The following is a 14,333-nucleotide window of genomic DNA, read 5'->3' as shown; positions in this document are numbered from 1 at the left end:
GAGGCAGGCATGGGCCGGGGAGGGGGTGGGGACGGGGTGGACCTGGGAATAGAGGGAGGGATGATATGGGTTTCACCCAGTGAGAACTATGCAAAACCCTGGAGGTGCTGTGCCTGGGAACAGACCTCGAACACCCCCTGCAAACCCTCAGTGGTCAGACCAGATCTCGATGTCGACTCCCTTTGATCTTTGCTTGCTGCTCTCTTAAAGGTCCTTGTTGTGATCCTCTTTAAAGAAATATTTTATTTTCAATGCAGACACAGCCCTTGACGTAGCAGTAAAAACCATCACCCCTGAGAGACACATGGCTGTGAAGTGTGTTGGTATGTAACTTCCTGTCTTTGCCGAAGTTCAAGGCTTCGTCCCACTGCTCTTTTGGTCCCTCAAGAGGCACTGGAGTCAGGGCAGGGTCAGCTCAGACGGGAGACACCTCCGGGCAATGGGACCGGCGGGTCTGGGAGGGGAGTGCTTGCTGTTCTTCACCCAACAAGAGTTTCTTTGAGAACCTCACTCCCTGCCCCCCACCTTTAAGATGGAAGTCAAATTTTCGGATTCTGCTGTGCAGAGCAGAGAGGTCACTAGGCTCTAATGCATTTACCATTGACTGCCCCTCTTGTAGTGCGTCTATTAGTGAGTAATTTGATTTGTACCTATTCATTTGCAGTCCCTGCAGGAGCCTGGAGCTGGCCCCTAGTATAATTGGTGCTGTCTCTATTTTTACATCATTAGATTAGCCCCGACTCCTGGCCACTTGTTGTCTGCGCTTGTCTGTCCATTTATACAACCTAATGTAACACAAAATTCATTACTGATCACATTACTTTCAACTCTGAAGCCAGCCCTGTGATAAACATTTGGTTAACCCCTTCCTGCCCACGGGAGGGCTGACAGAACAAATGCACTTCCACTCGACAGGCAAATCAATATCTTAATACACCAAAGTGGAATTGCATTTCTAGATTTGTTATTCCTCCTGGAGGAGCAAATGGACAGGCTCTGCAGAGCTGGTGGGACTGAATAATGAATAGAGCCCCGGCACCAGCAGCCAGTCTGCGAGCAGAGCACAAAGGCCGCCCGGCACCCGCCCCGCTTTTTCCCCTGGACCGGCAGCACCGCAGCAATTAATCGAGGCCTGGGCTCCTCCGCCCGCCACGGAGCGTGGGGTCGAGGGTGTGGGCTGGGCCCGATGGGGGCAACAGAGACCTTGGCCCCACCGCCATTCTCTCTGCCAGCCTTGGCCCGGGGCAGCTGGACCACGAGTGGGGTTAGTTTCCTCAAACCTCCTTTACTGATACGAAGGTACCGGGCCCGCGGACCATGCCACCAAGAAATTAAATTAAACCCATGACTAAGCTGAAGTTGACCACTTGGAACCAAACGCACAAAAGGATTCCTGGTCAGAGCCAGGTCGGTGGTGCTGGGCGTGGCCGGTCCACACCAGCGCCTGCGCATGCGCCCGCCCCTGTGCGAGCAGAGCTGTTCTTCGGCCCGGAAATGCTGCGGGCACCCCCTGAGTGCTCTCCCGTCCTGTGGCAGGGACGCTGGGGAGCAGCAGGGGGGACTCGGGCACGAGAGCTGGCCACAGTTCTTAAAGGGGCCCCCACACGGCTCTGTTTAATCGAGAAGGTCCCCCCATCCGCACCCTGGTTCTCCCCGCCCCAGCCCCCTCGGGTCCCTGGGGAGCATCCACACCCACTGCAAGTCATTAACTCGCAGGACAGTTTGTTTCTGAAGGAAAAATGCCCTGACTTATTAAGAAACTCTCATAAAGCCTGTACTACAATAATTAGAAAAATAGGCATAGAGGAAGTAGAATGGAACCCATTACCACGAGAGCCATAAATCCCCAAGTATAAAAACAAGCCATAAACAAGATACTCAGTTGGGAATGGAAGCTGGAAAAAGCTGCCCGTCTCGGGACGTTCTGGAGGCTGCGAAGAAGCGCGGGGCTCCCTCTCCCTCCTCCCAGGACTGCACCTCGCTGCCCCTTCACTGGCGCAGCGCCCCCCTCAGGCCAGGAATGACCAGCAGTCCTGAGGACACGGGGGTCCGAGGGACTCCCTGAGCCGGCTGATGCTGCTCTCAGCCTCCCCCTCCATTCCTCCCGCGTTTCTAATGCCTCCCCTCCCAGATTCGTGGGGGGCAGGGGGGAGGTTGCAAGTTGAGATGGCAGAGATGGGGGGTTGTCCCCTGCCACCCTGACTGTGGGAAGCTCCATTCCCCACTGAGGGTCTGGAGACCTGGACCAGAGTTTCCAGAGTTCTAACTCCGAGTGCTTCCTGCTATGAGGGACGAGGAGGAGGGGGTCTCGGCAGGGTGTTATAGGACACCTCCCATCCAGGCGGTGGCAGGGGGACACTGGTGTGTCACTGAGGAGAGCCCGGTGCAGCAGCTGTCCCCGCAGGGTCGCCCCCCTCCCAGCCCCCGGCCCACGGTGCAGGAACGTGCTCAGTCGTGAGCCCGCTGTTTGGGCGCAGCTGTGACTCCTCTCAGGTGAGCGAGTGGGCCGGGGAAGGGGGAGGGGCTCTGTGGGTCCCCCATGGGGCCCCAGCCCAGCAGCTCCAGAGCACAGATCAGAGTCCGGCAGCTGCCTCTGCAGGGCAGGGCAGACCAGTGACAGGGAGGAGAGTGTGTCGGCTGGTGGAAGGAGACTTTGATTTCTTAACCTTGATGGAAAGTGGGGAAAGCCACATCTTACCAAACTCTTCCGCTGCATCATAGAGAATTTAATTACGTTTGGACATTTGAATGAGAACCAGATGTGGCTCTGGCCTGGCGGGCCGGCCGCGTCTCTCCTGTGGTCTGCAGGCCGCTGTGCCGGCACGGAGCCCTGGAGGGCAGCTCGGGAGGGCCCGCCTGGGAGCTGGGCGGCGTCGACCGAGCTTCAAGGCTGGACTTTAGGAAATGGGGAGGTCAAGGCCAGCTGCCAGACACCTGGTTCCACGGGAGAGTTTCCAAGCCCTGTCTCTTCATAGCCATGCTGAGTGGGCATGTTTGTGGGGCCCTCCCTGGCACCCAGCCCCGTCCGTCACACACACACACACACACACACAGAAGTGAAGTCGCAGCACCTGGACAGGCATTCTCTATCACCAAAGACAGAGTGCCGTGCTGCCCAGCCCTGAGCCTGCCTTAGATGGCGTCTGCTGAGCCTCCGCGCCCAGCGTGGTGCCCAGGACCTGGAGCTGGAAGGCCATCCAGCCCTCCTGGGGGAGGGGCTCTTCTCACTCGGGGCCTCTGCCTGCAGGTACACCAGAGACGGGCAGAGGTGCAGTGGGTTTTCCAACCAGGACGCCACTGCAGTCACAGGGGTCTCTGAGCGTGTTCCTTGTGTGCTCTGCTTCTTGAAGCCCCTTCCCATCCTCTTCCCCGGAGGGAGAGCCTCACACACCCAGTGAGGCGGCCAGGGCGGCCCCTCCCCACCTGGTGACGGACGATGAAGCAGATGAGAAGTGAAGTGACTCGCCCAGGTCACTCAGCACGTCTGCGCAGCACGGGGCGCCAGCGAGTTCTCTGCCTCCTGCCCCGTACCCCCCTCGCGCCTCTGCAGGGAGTTTCGGCTCCGAGCTGCTCCTACATCTGGCTGATCTTAAGCATGGCTTCAGCCAGACTTATCAAAAAATACCTCACAACCAGGGAAACGTGAACCAGGTCTGCTCAGCCTTGGCTGTCCCCGTGTGTAATGCGTTGTGACAGGCCGTACTCTGACTTGGTCGGGATTAAAGTTATACGGATAAAGTCGCCCCGAGAGGGCCACTGCGCGGGGGTGCTGCTCCAGGTCGTCTGGGTGGGTCATCCTGGCTCTTCTCCTTTGAGCCCAAGACTTGGGAGGGCCCGGGTAGCGGGGCTTCCTGGAGTGGGGTGTGCCAGCACTTCTGGTTCGAGTCCTTCCCCGCCTGGGATTGGTGTCCCACCGCAGCCACCGTCGGAGGGGCCTGGGAAACGGCTCCAGCCCCCAACCAGGCCCGAGTGCCCCCCTGCTAATGCCCTACCTGTGGTCATTGCTCATCAGCTCTTCAAAGGCGATAAAGGAGTTGAGCTGGGTGGAGCCGCTCTGCCCGGAGCTCAGGTGCTGCGTTCCCACTCCCATCACACACACACACAGAGCCAGGGCCGGTGGGGGAGGGGTACAGGGTGCGAAGGGACAGGGGGGCGTGGAGGACAGGGAAGGCCACGTGGCCTTGGCCTCATTCTGTGACGGTTCTGGGTCTCGGCACCTGCAGGGGTGAGGACGGAGAGCTGGGCCAGGAGGAGGGAGAGCACGTGTGTGGGAGCGTGGCGGGCGGCGAGCTGCAGCCGGGCAGGAAGGGGCGTGGCTACGGGACAGCTGCGGCACTCGCGCCAGTCGGGGGCTCCCAGGAACCCCGGCAGGGTGTGCAGTGAGACCCCCGGGAGGGGGTGGTATCGGCGGGCCAGAGCTCGGTGCCCGGAGACAGCCAGGGCGGCACTTCACACCCACTCCCAGATGCCATCAGCCCAAAACAGGATAGCTGGTATCTGAATGCGGGGGAGCCTTTCCATCCTCCGCCCCTCAGCTTCCAGAAACTGCCTTCCTTCCTTCCTGCCTTCCACAGACTTGCCTGGGGAGGGACAGAAACCCCTGTTGGAAGGACAGGGGGATCCTTGGGAGGACCCAGCCCCCACCTGCCAAGCTCTCCGAGCTGGACAGAGAGGACCCTGGTCTGCTGGCGGCGGTGCAGCCTGAGGCGGCCCTGCAGGGGGAGCTAGAAGGGGTGGGTGGGTGTGTCTGAGTGTGAAGGAAGGCGAGGCCTCCCTGCAGGCTGCCTCCTTAACTGCTGCCCTTGTACCTCCAAAAGAGTGACCCAGGGCTGAGGGTGGATCCAGCCCGGGGTGTGGTCCCCACTGCCCTGGGGTGGGGGTCTCTACAAGCATTCTCAGCCAACTCCATCTCTGTCTCCCTGAACAGACCTCTGCCTCCCTTGGCCACACTGTGCAGGAGACAGTGGTCGTTTCAAGGCCCAGGACTGGTGTAGGACAAGCAGCCCATAGCTGTGTCCACCAGGGCCACCTCCTGGTGGGCCCCAGGAAGCTGCCCCTCCCACTGCACCCTGCATTCCTGCCCCCACCTCCCCAGCCCTTCTATCTGCAAGCCCCAGCTTGCATGGCTGGTCCCAGGCCCTGTGGGCAGACCCCACTTAGGTCCATGTGCCAAACTGGCCAGCAGTCCTGCTGTGGTCCCCTGGCTTCCTCTCCATATACCCCATCCAGGGAAGATGCTACAAGTCCCTAACCTCCTAGTCAGAGGACCCCACCCCCATCCCAACCAACTTCTGAGCCAGGAACCCTCACAGTGGAAGGGGATTGGAACCCTTTGTGTTTGCAGACCTCCCCTGAGCCAGGCCCTGGGCAGTGTGGAGCCGTGGAGCCGTTTGACAAGCTGCTCTGTGCCCCAGGACCGCCCGCTCCCCTGGGTACCGCTGAGCCCGGCCCAAGCCAGGGGGTTAACCACAGGCCCTGTGGACGGGGAGAGCTGGGAGGTGGACGCAGGAGGGAAAAATCGATGCACGTCAACAGGGTTGGAAATTTATTTTCCAGCTTGGAAGAGGGTATTTACAAAGAGGCAAGGAGGGAAATAAAAAGCTATAAACACATATCTGCCATCTTCCTCCGTGGGCCATTTCTTGATTAAAAAGAATCTTCTGCAAGGCCCAGTGGAGGGCAGGCTGGTGGGGGCCTGGATGCTGGAGACACCTGCTGGGAAGGGGAGCCGGGGAGGGGCCCCGGGTGCCACGGACCATCACAGGCCCTGACACAGTTGCAACAGTAATAGAACTCACATCTGCTGACTGGAAGCTGTACTTAGCGATGCACTCTACCTGCATTATTTAATTTGATTTTTACAACCATGCTATGAAACACACCTTGTCACCCTCACAGGCAGGAAACTGAGGCACAGGGATGTTGGGTAACTTGTTTAAAGTCTCCCAAGGGGCGGGGGCGGGGGGGGGGGACCCCGAGGGCCGGAGCTTGTGCTCTTATCCACTTCGCTAAACTGCCTCCCAGACCTGGGCGGACTCTGCCCCTCCTCCTCCTCCTTTCTTAGGCCCTTAATGGATGTGGGGGCGTTCTCCCTTCTCACTGCCAGAGCGGGCAGGCTGTGGGCGCGCAGGGCGAGACTGGGCCCTGAGGTCTAATCCTACTCCCACCGGGCCACTTGGGTGGTTAGCTTGGGACTGGGGTGTGTGGCTGCAGCCAGGGCCCAATAAAGTGCTCCGCTAATCCCTTTAATGAGCAGCAGGGTGAGGCCCTAAGTGCCGAGCGGGGTGGCTGCAGCCGCGGAGCACACCAGCAGGGCCGGCAGTAGGTGCTGCTTCGGCTGTGCTGGGCGAGGTGTCCCTGTTCAGCCTGGAGGTCGAGCCAGGGGTCCCAGGGGCCTGCTTCCCCAACACACACACACACACATACACACACATACATACACACACATACACACACACACACAGAGCACTGCCTTCTCGGACCCCGCCAGGTCCCAGAAACAGACCTCCTTCTGGGTCCCAAGACTTGGGCTCTCCAGAGAGCCCCCCACCCCCTGAAGCCAGGGTCTCCCCTTGGGTCTCTAGCCATCTGCCCCTACTGCCATCCGGCCTGGGGCAGGCCTGGAGGTGAAGCCGGAGTAGGACTTCACTGGTGACCGTCCACTGGGGTCTCCTGCCCAGCTCTCCCCAAGGCTCACTTAGGCCCTGTCCTCGGCATTTCCCCCCCCCCCCCCGGGGATCGGGAGACCATGATGCTTATTAAGGGATTGACTCATGAAAAGAAGCCTCCATTCAGTCTGTCCCCAGAAGCCCCTGCCTCGCAGGTGTAGGGTGGCCTCAAGAGAGGGGAGGGCCTGCCCGGGCGGAGCCCTCCCTGCCCACCAGTGCCCACCGCAGCTCCGGGAGCCAGGGTCTGGTGCCCCTGCCTTTGCTTAGGGGCCTCGTTGGCCCGCCGTGGGATGGGGGAGAGGGATGATGGCAGCCTGAACGGCCTCGGGCAGGCTCCCTCATGCTGGGCGGCCCAGCCCCGGAGTGGGGCAGCGCGTGTGGGCAGCCTCACTCCTGCCTCCATGCCTAGACTGAGAATGACTTCTCCCTGGGTCGGCCTTGGCATATGTGCCCAGGTAGTCAGGGTCACCCCTCCCCAACTAGGTCGGCCACCACTCTGACTTTGAATGTGGCCAGGCACCTCGCAGAGCCGGGCCACAGGAGGATCGAGCTCTCCTGTTCCTTTGCTTGTTTCACAAGTGCCAAGACCCCCCCCCTTTTTTAGTCGCCGCTCATTCCATTGTCCCCACAACCCTGTGGCTTGCCCATCCTGGCCCATGGCCTGGCAGGCCCCTTTCCAATGAGAGCCAGCGATGGCCTTGGGAGCCAGTCTGAGTGGTGCCCGGAGTTGCCACCATGTCCGCCCTGGGCCTGCACCAGCAGCGGCCGTCTCTCGTGAGGACAGCGTACCTGGGGCCCGTGGCTTCCTACTCTCCCTTGCTTTTGCCGTCTGCAAGGCGGGGAGGCCAGCAGCCGCCTCCTGGGTGCAGAGCGACACTGGAGGATGTGAGGTTGCCCTAAGATGATCTTCTGTCTGTGTTCAGCTACTCACCTGGGAGCTACTGCTCAACCCCGGCCTCGCTGTGAGGCCTGGACCACAGCCTCTTCCAGAGCAGGCTTTTCTCCACCGGCCAGAACCGACCTCCTTTCACTGAGCGGGGACACTGCTGGCGATGCGTTCTCAGCTCCCCACCATGGAGCCCCCGCTTGCTTTCCTGTGGCCCCGGCGGGTTCCTGGTGGGCTTCCCTCGCGAGGCCACCTCAGCTGCGGGAAAGCTGCCCAGACCTGGGAGTCTTGGGAGTGGGGGAAGGGGACCGCCAGAAGCTACCAGAAGTGGGGCCACTGGGTCAGGTGCCGGAGTGGTCCCTGGAAACTCTGTAGCCCATCTCTGCCTCTTCTCCCCCCCTTGGCAGCCCACCTGCATGGGGCACCACCCGGCACTGCATGGGCCAGAGGCCCCTCCTCTCCCCTCCCCTCGGCTGCTCCCAAGCTCCCTGTGTGGCTCCTCTCCCCCCGACACTGAAGGGGGTCCCGGCTCTGTCACACCAGTTCCATCCTGAGACCCCCCCAGTCTGACTGGTCCCCACCCCCCGATACACGCATGTCACTGTCTCCTGGACTGCAGAATTCTGCCGCAAGCTTACCCTCCCCCCAGAGTGATGCCCCGCACCTCCCCTCGCCCCACCACCTGCTTGCAGAGGTCGGTGTACTTCTTGATCGCTGTCCGTATCTTTTCCAAAAAGATTCCTCAATGCTTTTCTTTTCACAAGGGAAAAAAAAAGGAAAAAAAAAACAATGCCAACAGCCCAGCGTCCGCGAGCAACCCAACAGTAACAGAGCATGTGCTCGGGATGGAGGAAGGTAAGGCCACACATTTCCATTTGCCGCTTGCTGCTCGGGCTGGGCGGCCGGGTGCCTCCGAGGGCGGGGCGTGCGCGCCTCTCCCCTGCGTCCACACACGCGCGCTTGTGTCTCAGTGAGGAGGAGAGAAAGGGGTTGGGCAGAGGCTTGTAGAAGAGTGGCCGGGACCAGCCAGTCCCCAGTTCTCGTACTAGTAGTTCACACTGAAGAAACCACCCCCACCTCTCCTTGCCACATCACTCACTCACTCACTCATTCACTCATTCACTCACTCTAGCAGTGTTTCCTGCACACCAGCTGTTTCCCAGGCTCCGTGGTTGGCCCTGGAGATAGAGAGATGAGGCACAGAACAGGCCCCCCAACCTGGATGGGGACGTGCATGTGGGCAGGCCGTGCACCTTGTGCTGAGGGTCTGCGGCGGGAGCCAGTACAGAGAGCAGCGAAGCCCGGTGGGCTCTGCCAGGGCCGCCGGACAGGCCCACAGTGCAGTGGACGCCGCTGAGCTTCGGAAGATGAGTAGGCGTTCTGGGGGCCGGGAGAGCGTCATGGGCCCGGGCCCAGGGGCCTAAAGCAGTCTGGAGAGATCTAACAACCACTCAAGTTCGTTACTTTGGTTCCTCACATTCAGTAACAAGTGACATTTAGTGAGGTGGGTCCGGGGCAGGTCGTGGAAGGCATTTAGCGTGCCGAGGAGTTTAGACCGTATCCTGGGGACCATTAGGAGTCAGCGGTTTTTACGCAGAGGGAAAGCAAGATGGGGTTTGCGCTGCAGACGGACCACTCTGGCTTTGGTGTGGGGGGGGGGGGTGCAGAGGGGGGTCTGGGGGTCAGGAGGTCGATGGGGAGCTCTTAAAGTTACCCAGGTGGGGAGTGCAGGCCTAATAGGGCGGTGGCATGGGAATGGGGAGGAGGGAAGAGGCTGGGGAGACCCATGGGAGAGGAAGCCAGTGGGGCCCAGGCTGGGAGCAGCCTGCCTGCCCCCGCTGTGCCCGGGCCGGACTGGTGAAGGGGAGATGTGAGCAGGGCAGCTCAGGCTACACCTGGCCCCCGAGGGCTGCAAACTCATCTCGTCCCCGCCCTGTCACTCGATGGGCGAAGGTGCGTCCGCTCAGGCTCGTGGGGTGGGGTCACTGAGGCTGCTGGCGGGACAGCACGGGGGCCTGTGCCCAGGACCATGGGGGTGCCACGCTCGGACCCGGGGTCCCGTCTCCTCAGCTTCCTTGGCAACGTGGGTGTGTCGGTGGCACTTTGCATCAAGAACGCCGGACCTGTCCCCCAGCTCTGGAAAGGGGCCAACCTCCCCCATTCCGGTGGCCTTCCCTGCTCCTTCACCTGGGGCTTTCTTCCTTGGGCCTGGTGTCCAGACCCTAAGGAAGCCCCTGCTTTTCTTGCTACTACTGCCAGTGCTCCTCTCTCCTGCCCTCCTGGCCCTGCTGTCAGCGCCCCCTAGTGCCGGGATGGCTGTGCATGAGGGCAGGGGCCTCAGAGATCTCTCTCAGACGCCTCTGCTTGCTTGTGGGGAAAGAGCGATGGAGTGAGCTTTCTTGGAGTCTGAAGCTTCCTCATATAAGTCCCAGGGTCTGTTCTTTGCTTTCCCATCCTAAACCTCTGTTGGCACAAGGGTCGATACTCCCAAATTAGGGTGAGTCTGAAGATAGCCAAGGACGAAGGGAGCCCACGGGTGATCTTGTTTTCTGTCCACATCTAACTTGCCCTTACTCCTCCCTGGATGGGGCCCCACGGGGCAGCCAGTGGCTCTGGGAGACCAGGGACCATCGTCAGGCCCACAGCCTGTGTGTGCAGTCCCCTGCCGGCACGCCCCCATCTGCTGAGAGGTTCCGGGGTCGGAGCCTGAGGGCCCCTCCCATCTGGGCCCAGGAGCCTGCTCTGGGGGGGCAGCACCGACTCCCCCACCCCCTTCTTCGACTGCTGCTATTGGGCAGCCTCAGGGCTTCCTGGGTAGCCTGCAGGGAGTGGGGATCACTGGTCAGTTCCTCGCTGGCCCGTAGCGGCCCGCCCAGGCGTCAAGGCTGTGACCCACTCCGTGACCAGAGCCGGCTGTGCTGCATGCGCGTGGGGGCGGGGGCCTGAGAGTGGGTGCAGGCTGGAGGTAAAGTCTCAAGCTAGACCAGACAAGTGGAGCATTCGGACACGTCTCGCCGTTTCAAATGACCGCTTTGAGGTCCTGAGCTCCCGAGGCAGACAAGCAAGACCCCTCGGTCCAAGACAGGTGTGCTTGGAGGAGGAGTGCCTGTGGACTCCCACATCGTGGCTTGGGACAGCCCCCAGGATTCTGCTCAGGGATGTGTATGACAAGCTCTGAGGGACTGAAGGGGACAGGAACTGGCTACTTGCAAAAAGCCAAGAAATAATTCCTCTTTCCTTGCACCCAGCCTCCAGGGAAGTCTGTTCGTGACCCACCACCCCATAACCTGTCTTAGGGCAAGAGAGGCTGGGCAGCTAAATAAGGTGCCCCCAGCTGAACGAGTTGGAACCGGCTGCGGTACCCAGGACGGCAGCACGGCTGTGCCAGGGGGAAGAGGTGGAGGAGGGGCCGGGAGCCCCCCTGCTGGCTTCAGGGGCACAGGCTGCCTCTGAGCATGTGCCTTGCGGGGGGCTCCAGGAGACCTGGGGGCTGAGCAGGAGGAGGAAAGGTGGCACTCCAGGCAGGGAGGGACCCCGTCTCCATTGGAATAGGCCCCTCTCAGACCAGGCACTCCCGCCTGCCGGGAAACAGGACACCTTGCAGGAGGGGCCGAGGATGGACCAGGCCTGGACAGCAGGCGGCTTGTGTGAGTGAGGATGAGCGAGTGAGCGAGTGGCGGAGCCAGGGTGGAGCTCCCTGGTGGGGGAGGGGAGGTGGGGACGGGCCAGGCAGGGGAGCTGCGGTCCTCCTCGTGTCCTGGCCCCTCGCCTTCTGCCCGGCCTGCAGGTCCAGGCCGGGAACCACTCGGGGAGTTGCGGGGAGGCAGGGACAGGCTGACTGTGCACGACTGTGTATGCAGGCATGGGCGTGTGTCCACCGTGTGGTCCAGGCAAGTCATCAGGGTGGCCATACTTCTGGCCCAAAGGGGTTCTCACAGTGAGGGAACAGCCAGGGCCTGCCTTCCAAGGGGGCCCCTCCCTCCTCCGCTGAGCCTCCCCGTGACACAAACTGCCACCTGTCCCGTCTGGGGAGCATGCGGGGACCCCCTGCGACAGATGCAAATGGACCCAGATGGGCACCTGCGGATGGGCAGCCCCGCCCAGGGTGTGCCCCTCCCGCCCCAGACTGCACTCTGACCGGGCCTGGCCCTCTTGTCTTGCAGAGCTACAGCGAGAGGGAAGCATCGAGACGCTGAGTAACAGCTCGGGTTCCACGAGCGGCAGCATCCCAAGAAACTTTGATGGCTACCGGTCTCCGCTGCCCACCAATGAGAGTCAGCCCCTCAGCCTCTTTCCCACCAGCTTCTCGTAGGTACCAGCTGCCTGCCTCCCGCTGGCCGGCCCACTCACCTGCTGGAGAAAGAAGGAAGAGCACCCCTCCGGCCTCCCCCGTCAGTCTCTGCTCCTCTTTCACCAAGCACCTTCCCCGAGCTCAGTGACGACAGCCACCCACCCTCCCTGGCTTGAGAAGAGTCCCTTCTCCAAAGCCCCTCGGTGCTCCCTGGCCCCGTGGGCCGGGCTGTGGCCGAGAGAGACCACAGAAGCTCCGTCCTCTCCTCTGTTTGCACACGATGTCCTGCATTGGACCTGCTTTTGTATCTTCTAACCGTACCCACGGGGCCTGCCTGCGGAGAGGGTGGATGGCCTGGCCAGGATGACTCTGGCCCTGATGGGCCAGCCCCAGCCCGCTCCTGGCCGTGGCTCACACGGCCCCGCTTCCCTGGGTGAACCTCCTCCTGGAGTCGGGTGCACTGAGGCCCGGAGTATTAAGGAAGAAAAAAGAAAGGAGACGCCCCCTTCCTCTTTTCTTTCCCCTTTGGCTCATGGGAAGGATTTGTCTTTCTAGTTTGTAAGCCCTTTCACCCTCGTCCTGAACTGTTCAGTGAAGGAAACCGTGGTTACCAAGGCCTTGTCAAAAAGTGCACGTCCTGTCCAATAAACCACACTGCAGTCGGTGTCCATCCCTGCGTCGCTGGGGTCAGGGTCCTCTCCAAGTGCCAAGCAGGTCCTGTGGGCCCGACCACGCGTCCCCGTTTCCAACACTGCGGCCCTGGCATGTGTAGCCGAGGGGGGAGTGTCAAAGGGACAGGAAGGAGAAGGAGAACGTTTGCTTTGGAATTTGGGTGAGGCCTGATTTAAATCCATTCTCCAGCCCTCCTGCCTGCTCCAGACCCAGGGAGCTCTGGAGCCACCGCAGGCCCAGCACTGCTTGGCTGTGGCAGTTAGGGCCAGACATAGGCTGCCGGAGGGGGAGTGGGGGCAACCTGAGGAGGACCCTGGCCTTATCATCAGGGCAGGGCGCCTTGTGATGGCCTCTGTTTTCCAGTTCAGAAGGTGGAAGGACAGTTGGATGAATGTGGGTCTCATGACCCCTGGCAGGCACCTTTGCTCCCCTGCCTCCCCACGGTTCTGGACCTAAAGTGAAGGGCAGGAAGGAGATGCAGGAGCAGGCGCGCCAGAAGCGGTGCTGAGCAGGAAGGAGAGTGATGCTAGCCCTAGTCCCCACTCCCCTGAGGCCCCGGAAAGGCCTGGAGGACCAAAGGAAACCCACTGAGCCAGGCGTGGTTTGGGGTGAAGTTTAATGTAACAGCCACAGCAGAGTTGAGGTCACAAACAAACAGGCCTCCCCACCAACTGTCTGGCAGGAGCTGGGGCAGCGCCCGGGGCCCCGTCCCCTGACATGCACCCCATCCAACCCTGGCACCCGAGACGAGATTTAATCTTCAGTTCCCTTCACCTGATCAGTTGGGCATGTTAGGAGAGGGAGACCGGAATCACACTAGGCTCTGTAGGCCCTGCACAGGGTGGCTACAGCCAGTCCCTCCTGCCTGGGAACCTGCAGGGCGAGCAACCACGTGGCAGAGGACGGCATGCCGCAGGGTCAGGAGGCCAGGGCACAGCCGGCGGGGGCTGCCGGAGGAACAGCAGCGTTTCCCCATTGCAGCTGAATTGGAGACATTGATGCGCCCGGCACAGTCTCCACCCCCAGCCAGAGCAGTGTTTCAGTCAGAGGGGGAGGGGAGGGGAGGGGAGGAGGGAGGGAGGGCGCCACGAGGCTGCCCTGCACACTGCCCACAGGCTGGCTCCCTAGGGATGAGTCCAGAGCTCTAGGAAGGGTGAGCTCCTCTGCGCCCACCCCAGGGCACGTGGATGGGGCAAGGACGGAGAGCCAGGAGCTCTCTCCAGCCAGGCAGGGAACCCGGCTGGAAGCGTCCAGTCAGGAGTCCTCCCTGGCTCAGCCCTTTCCCTCTGGGGGTGCAAACAGCTGCGGCCTCCTCCAGTCAGGGAAAGTGGTGGGTGTAGGGCTGGACTTGCCGGCTGAGCTTGCAGGACAATCTGGTTATTCATCTGCTCACAGCCAGGGCAACCCTTTGAGTATGTGGGGGGAGGGGGAGGATAAGAGAGGCCAGATAAGCTGGCCCCATGGCGGCTGCCACTGGAGCTGGGGTTATCAGAGAGGCCTTGGGCCTGGCCCCCGACTAATTGGGGAGGTTATGGACCCTGCCACAGCCTGTAATCAGCTGGAAGTGAGAGCTGGGCCCCAGAGTGGGGGGCCTTCCTGCCCACGGGCTGTGGGGCGGCCAGCCTCCTAGCCTCCAGTGATAACACCCAGGGCAGTTTCCGCCTCACCCTCAGCAGACCTCCAAGATGGCATCACCTGGGAGGCCAGCAGAACATGCATCTAATTGTAGCCTCACCCCCTGACCTTGAGGAAGCCACGTGACCTTGCTGGTTCTCACAGCACTAAGTACCTGCTCAACGAGCAAATTACTGTGGAC

General features: G+C 61.4%; 1 protein-coding gene across 9 annotated transcripts in view; it reads left to right on the top strand.

The window, feature by feature from the left end:
* The window catches only part of BCAS3 (BCAS3 microtubule associated cell migration factor), a 485,409-nt gene extending 472,894 nt beyond the window's left edge, over positions 1-12,515 (top strand). For 3 of the 9 annotated variants that reach the window (XM_036033602.1, XM_028521954.2, XM_036033606.1), the window contains 2 exons: positions 258-323; positions 11,718-12,515. In XM_036033602.1, the coding sequence (XP_035889495.1) occupies positions 258-323; positions 11,718-11,866 (215 nt within the window). In that variant the 3' untranslated portion in view covers positions 11,867-12,515. Of the gene's footprint in view, positions 1-257; positions 324-8,318; positions 8,410-11,717 lie in introns of all 9 variants that reach the window. The other 6 variants (XM_028521957.2, XM_028521955.2, XM_036033600.1 and 3 more) reach the window with 5 other exon arrangements.
* The last annotated feature ends 1,818 nt before the right edge of the window (positions 12,516-14,333 follow it).

This window comes from Phyllostomus discolor, chromosome 8 (assembly GCF_004126475.2).
Source record: "Phyllostomus discolor isolate MPI-MPIP mPhyDis1 chromosome 8, mPhyDis1.pri.v3, whole genome shotgun sequence".
Taxonomy (NCBI): Eukaryota; Metazoa; Chordata; class Mammalia; order Chiroptera; family Phyllostomidae; genus Phyllostomus; species Phyllostomus discolor.
Note: the sequence above shows the minus strand (reverse complement) of the source record. Positions and strands in the feature narration are given on the sequence as shown.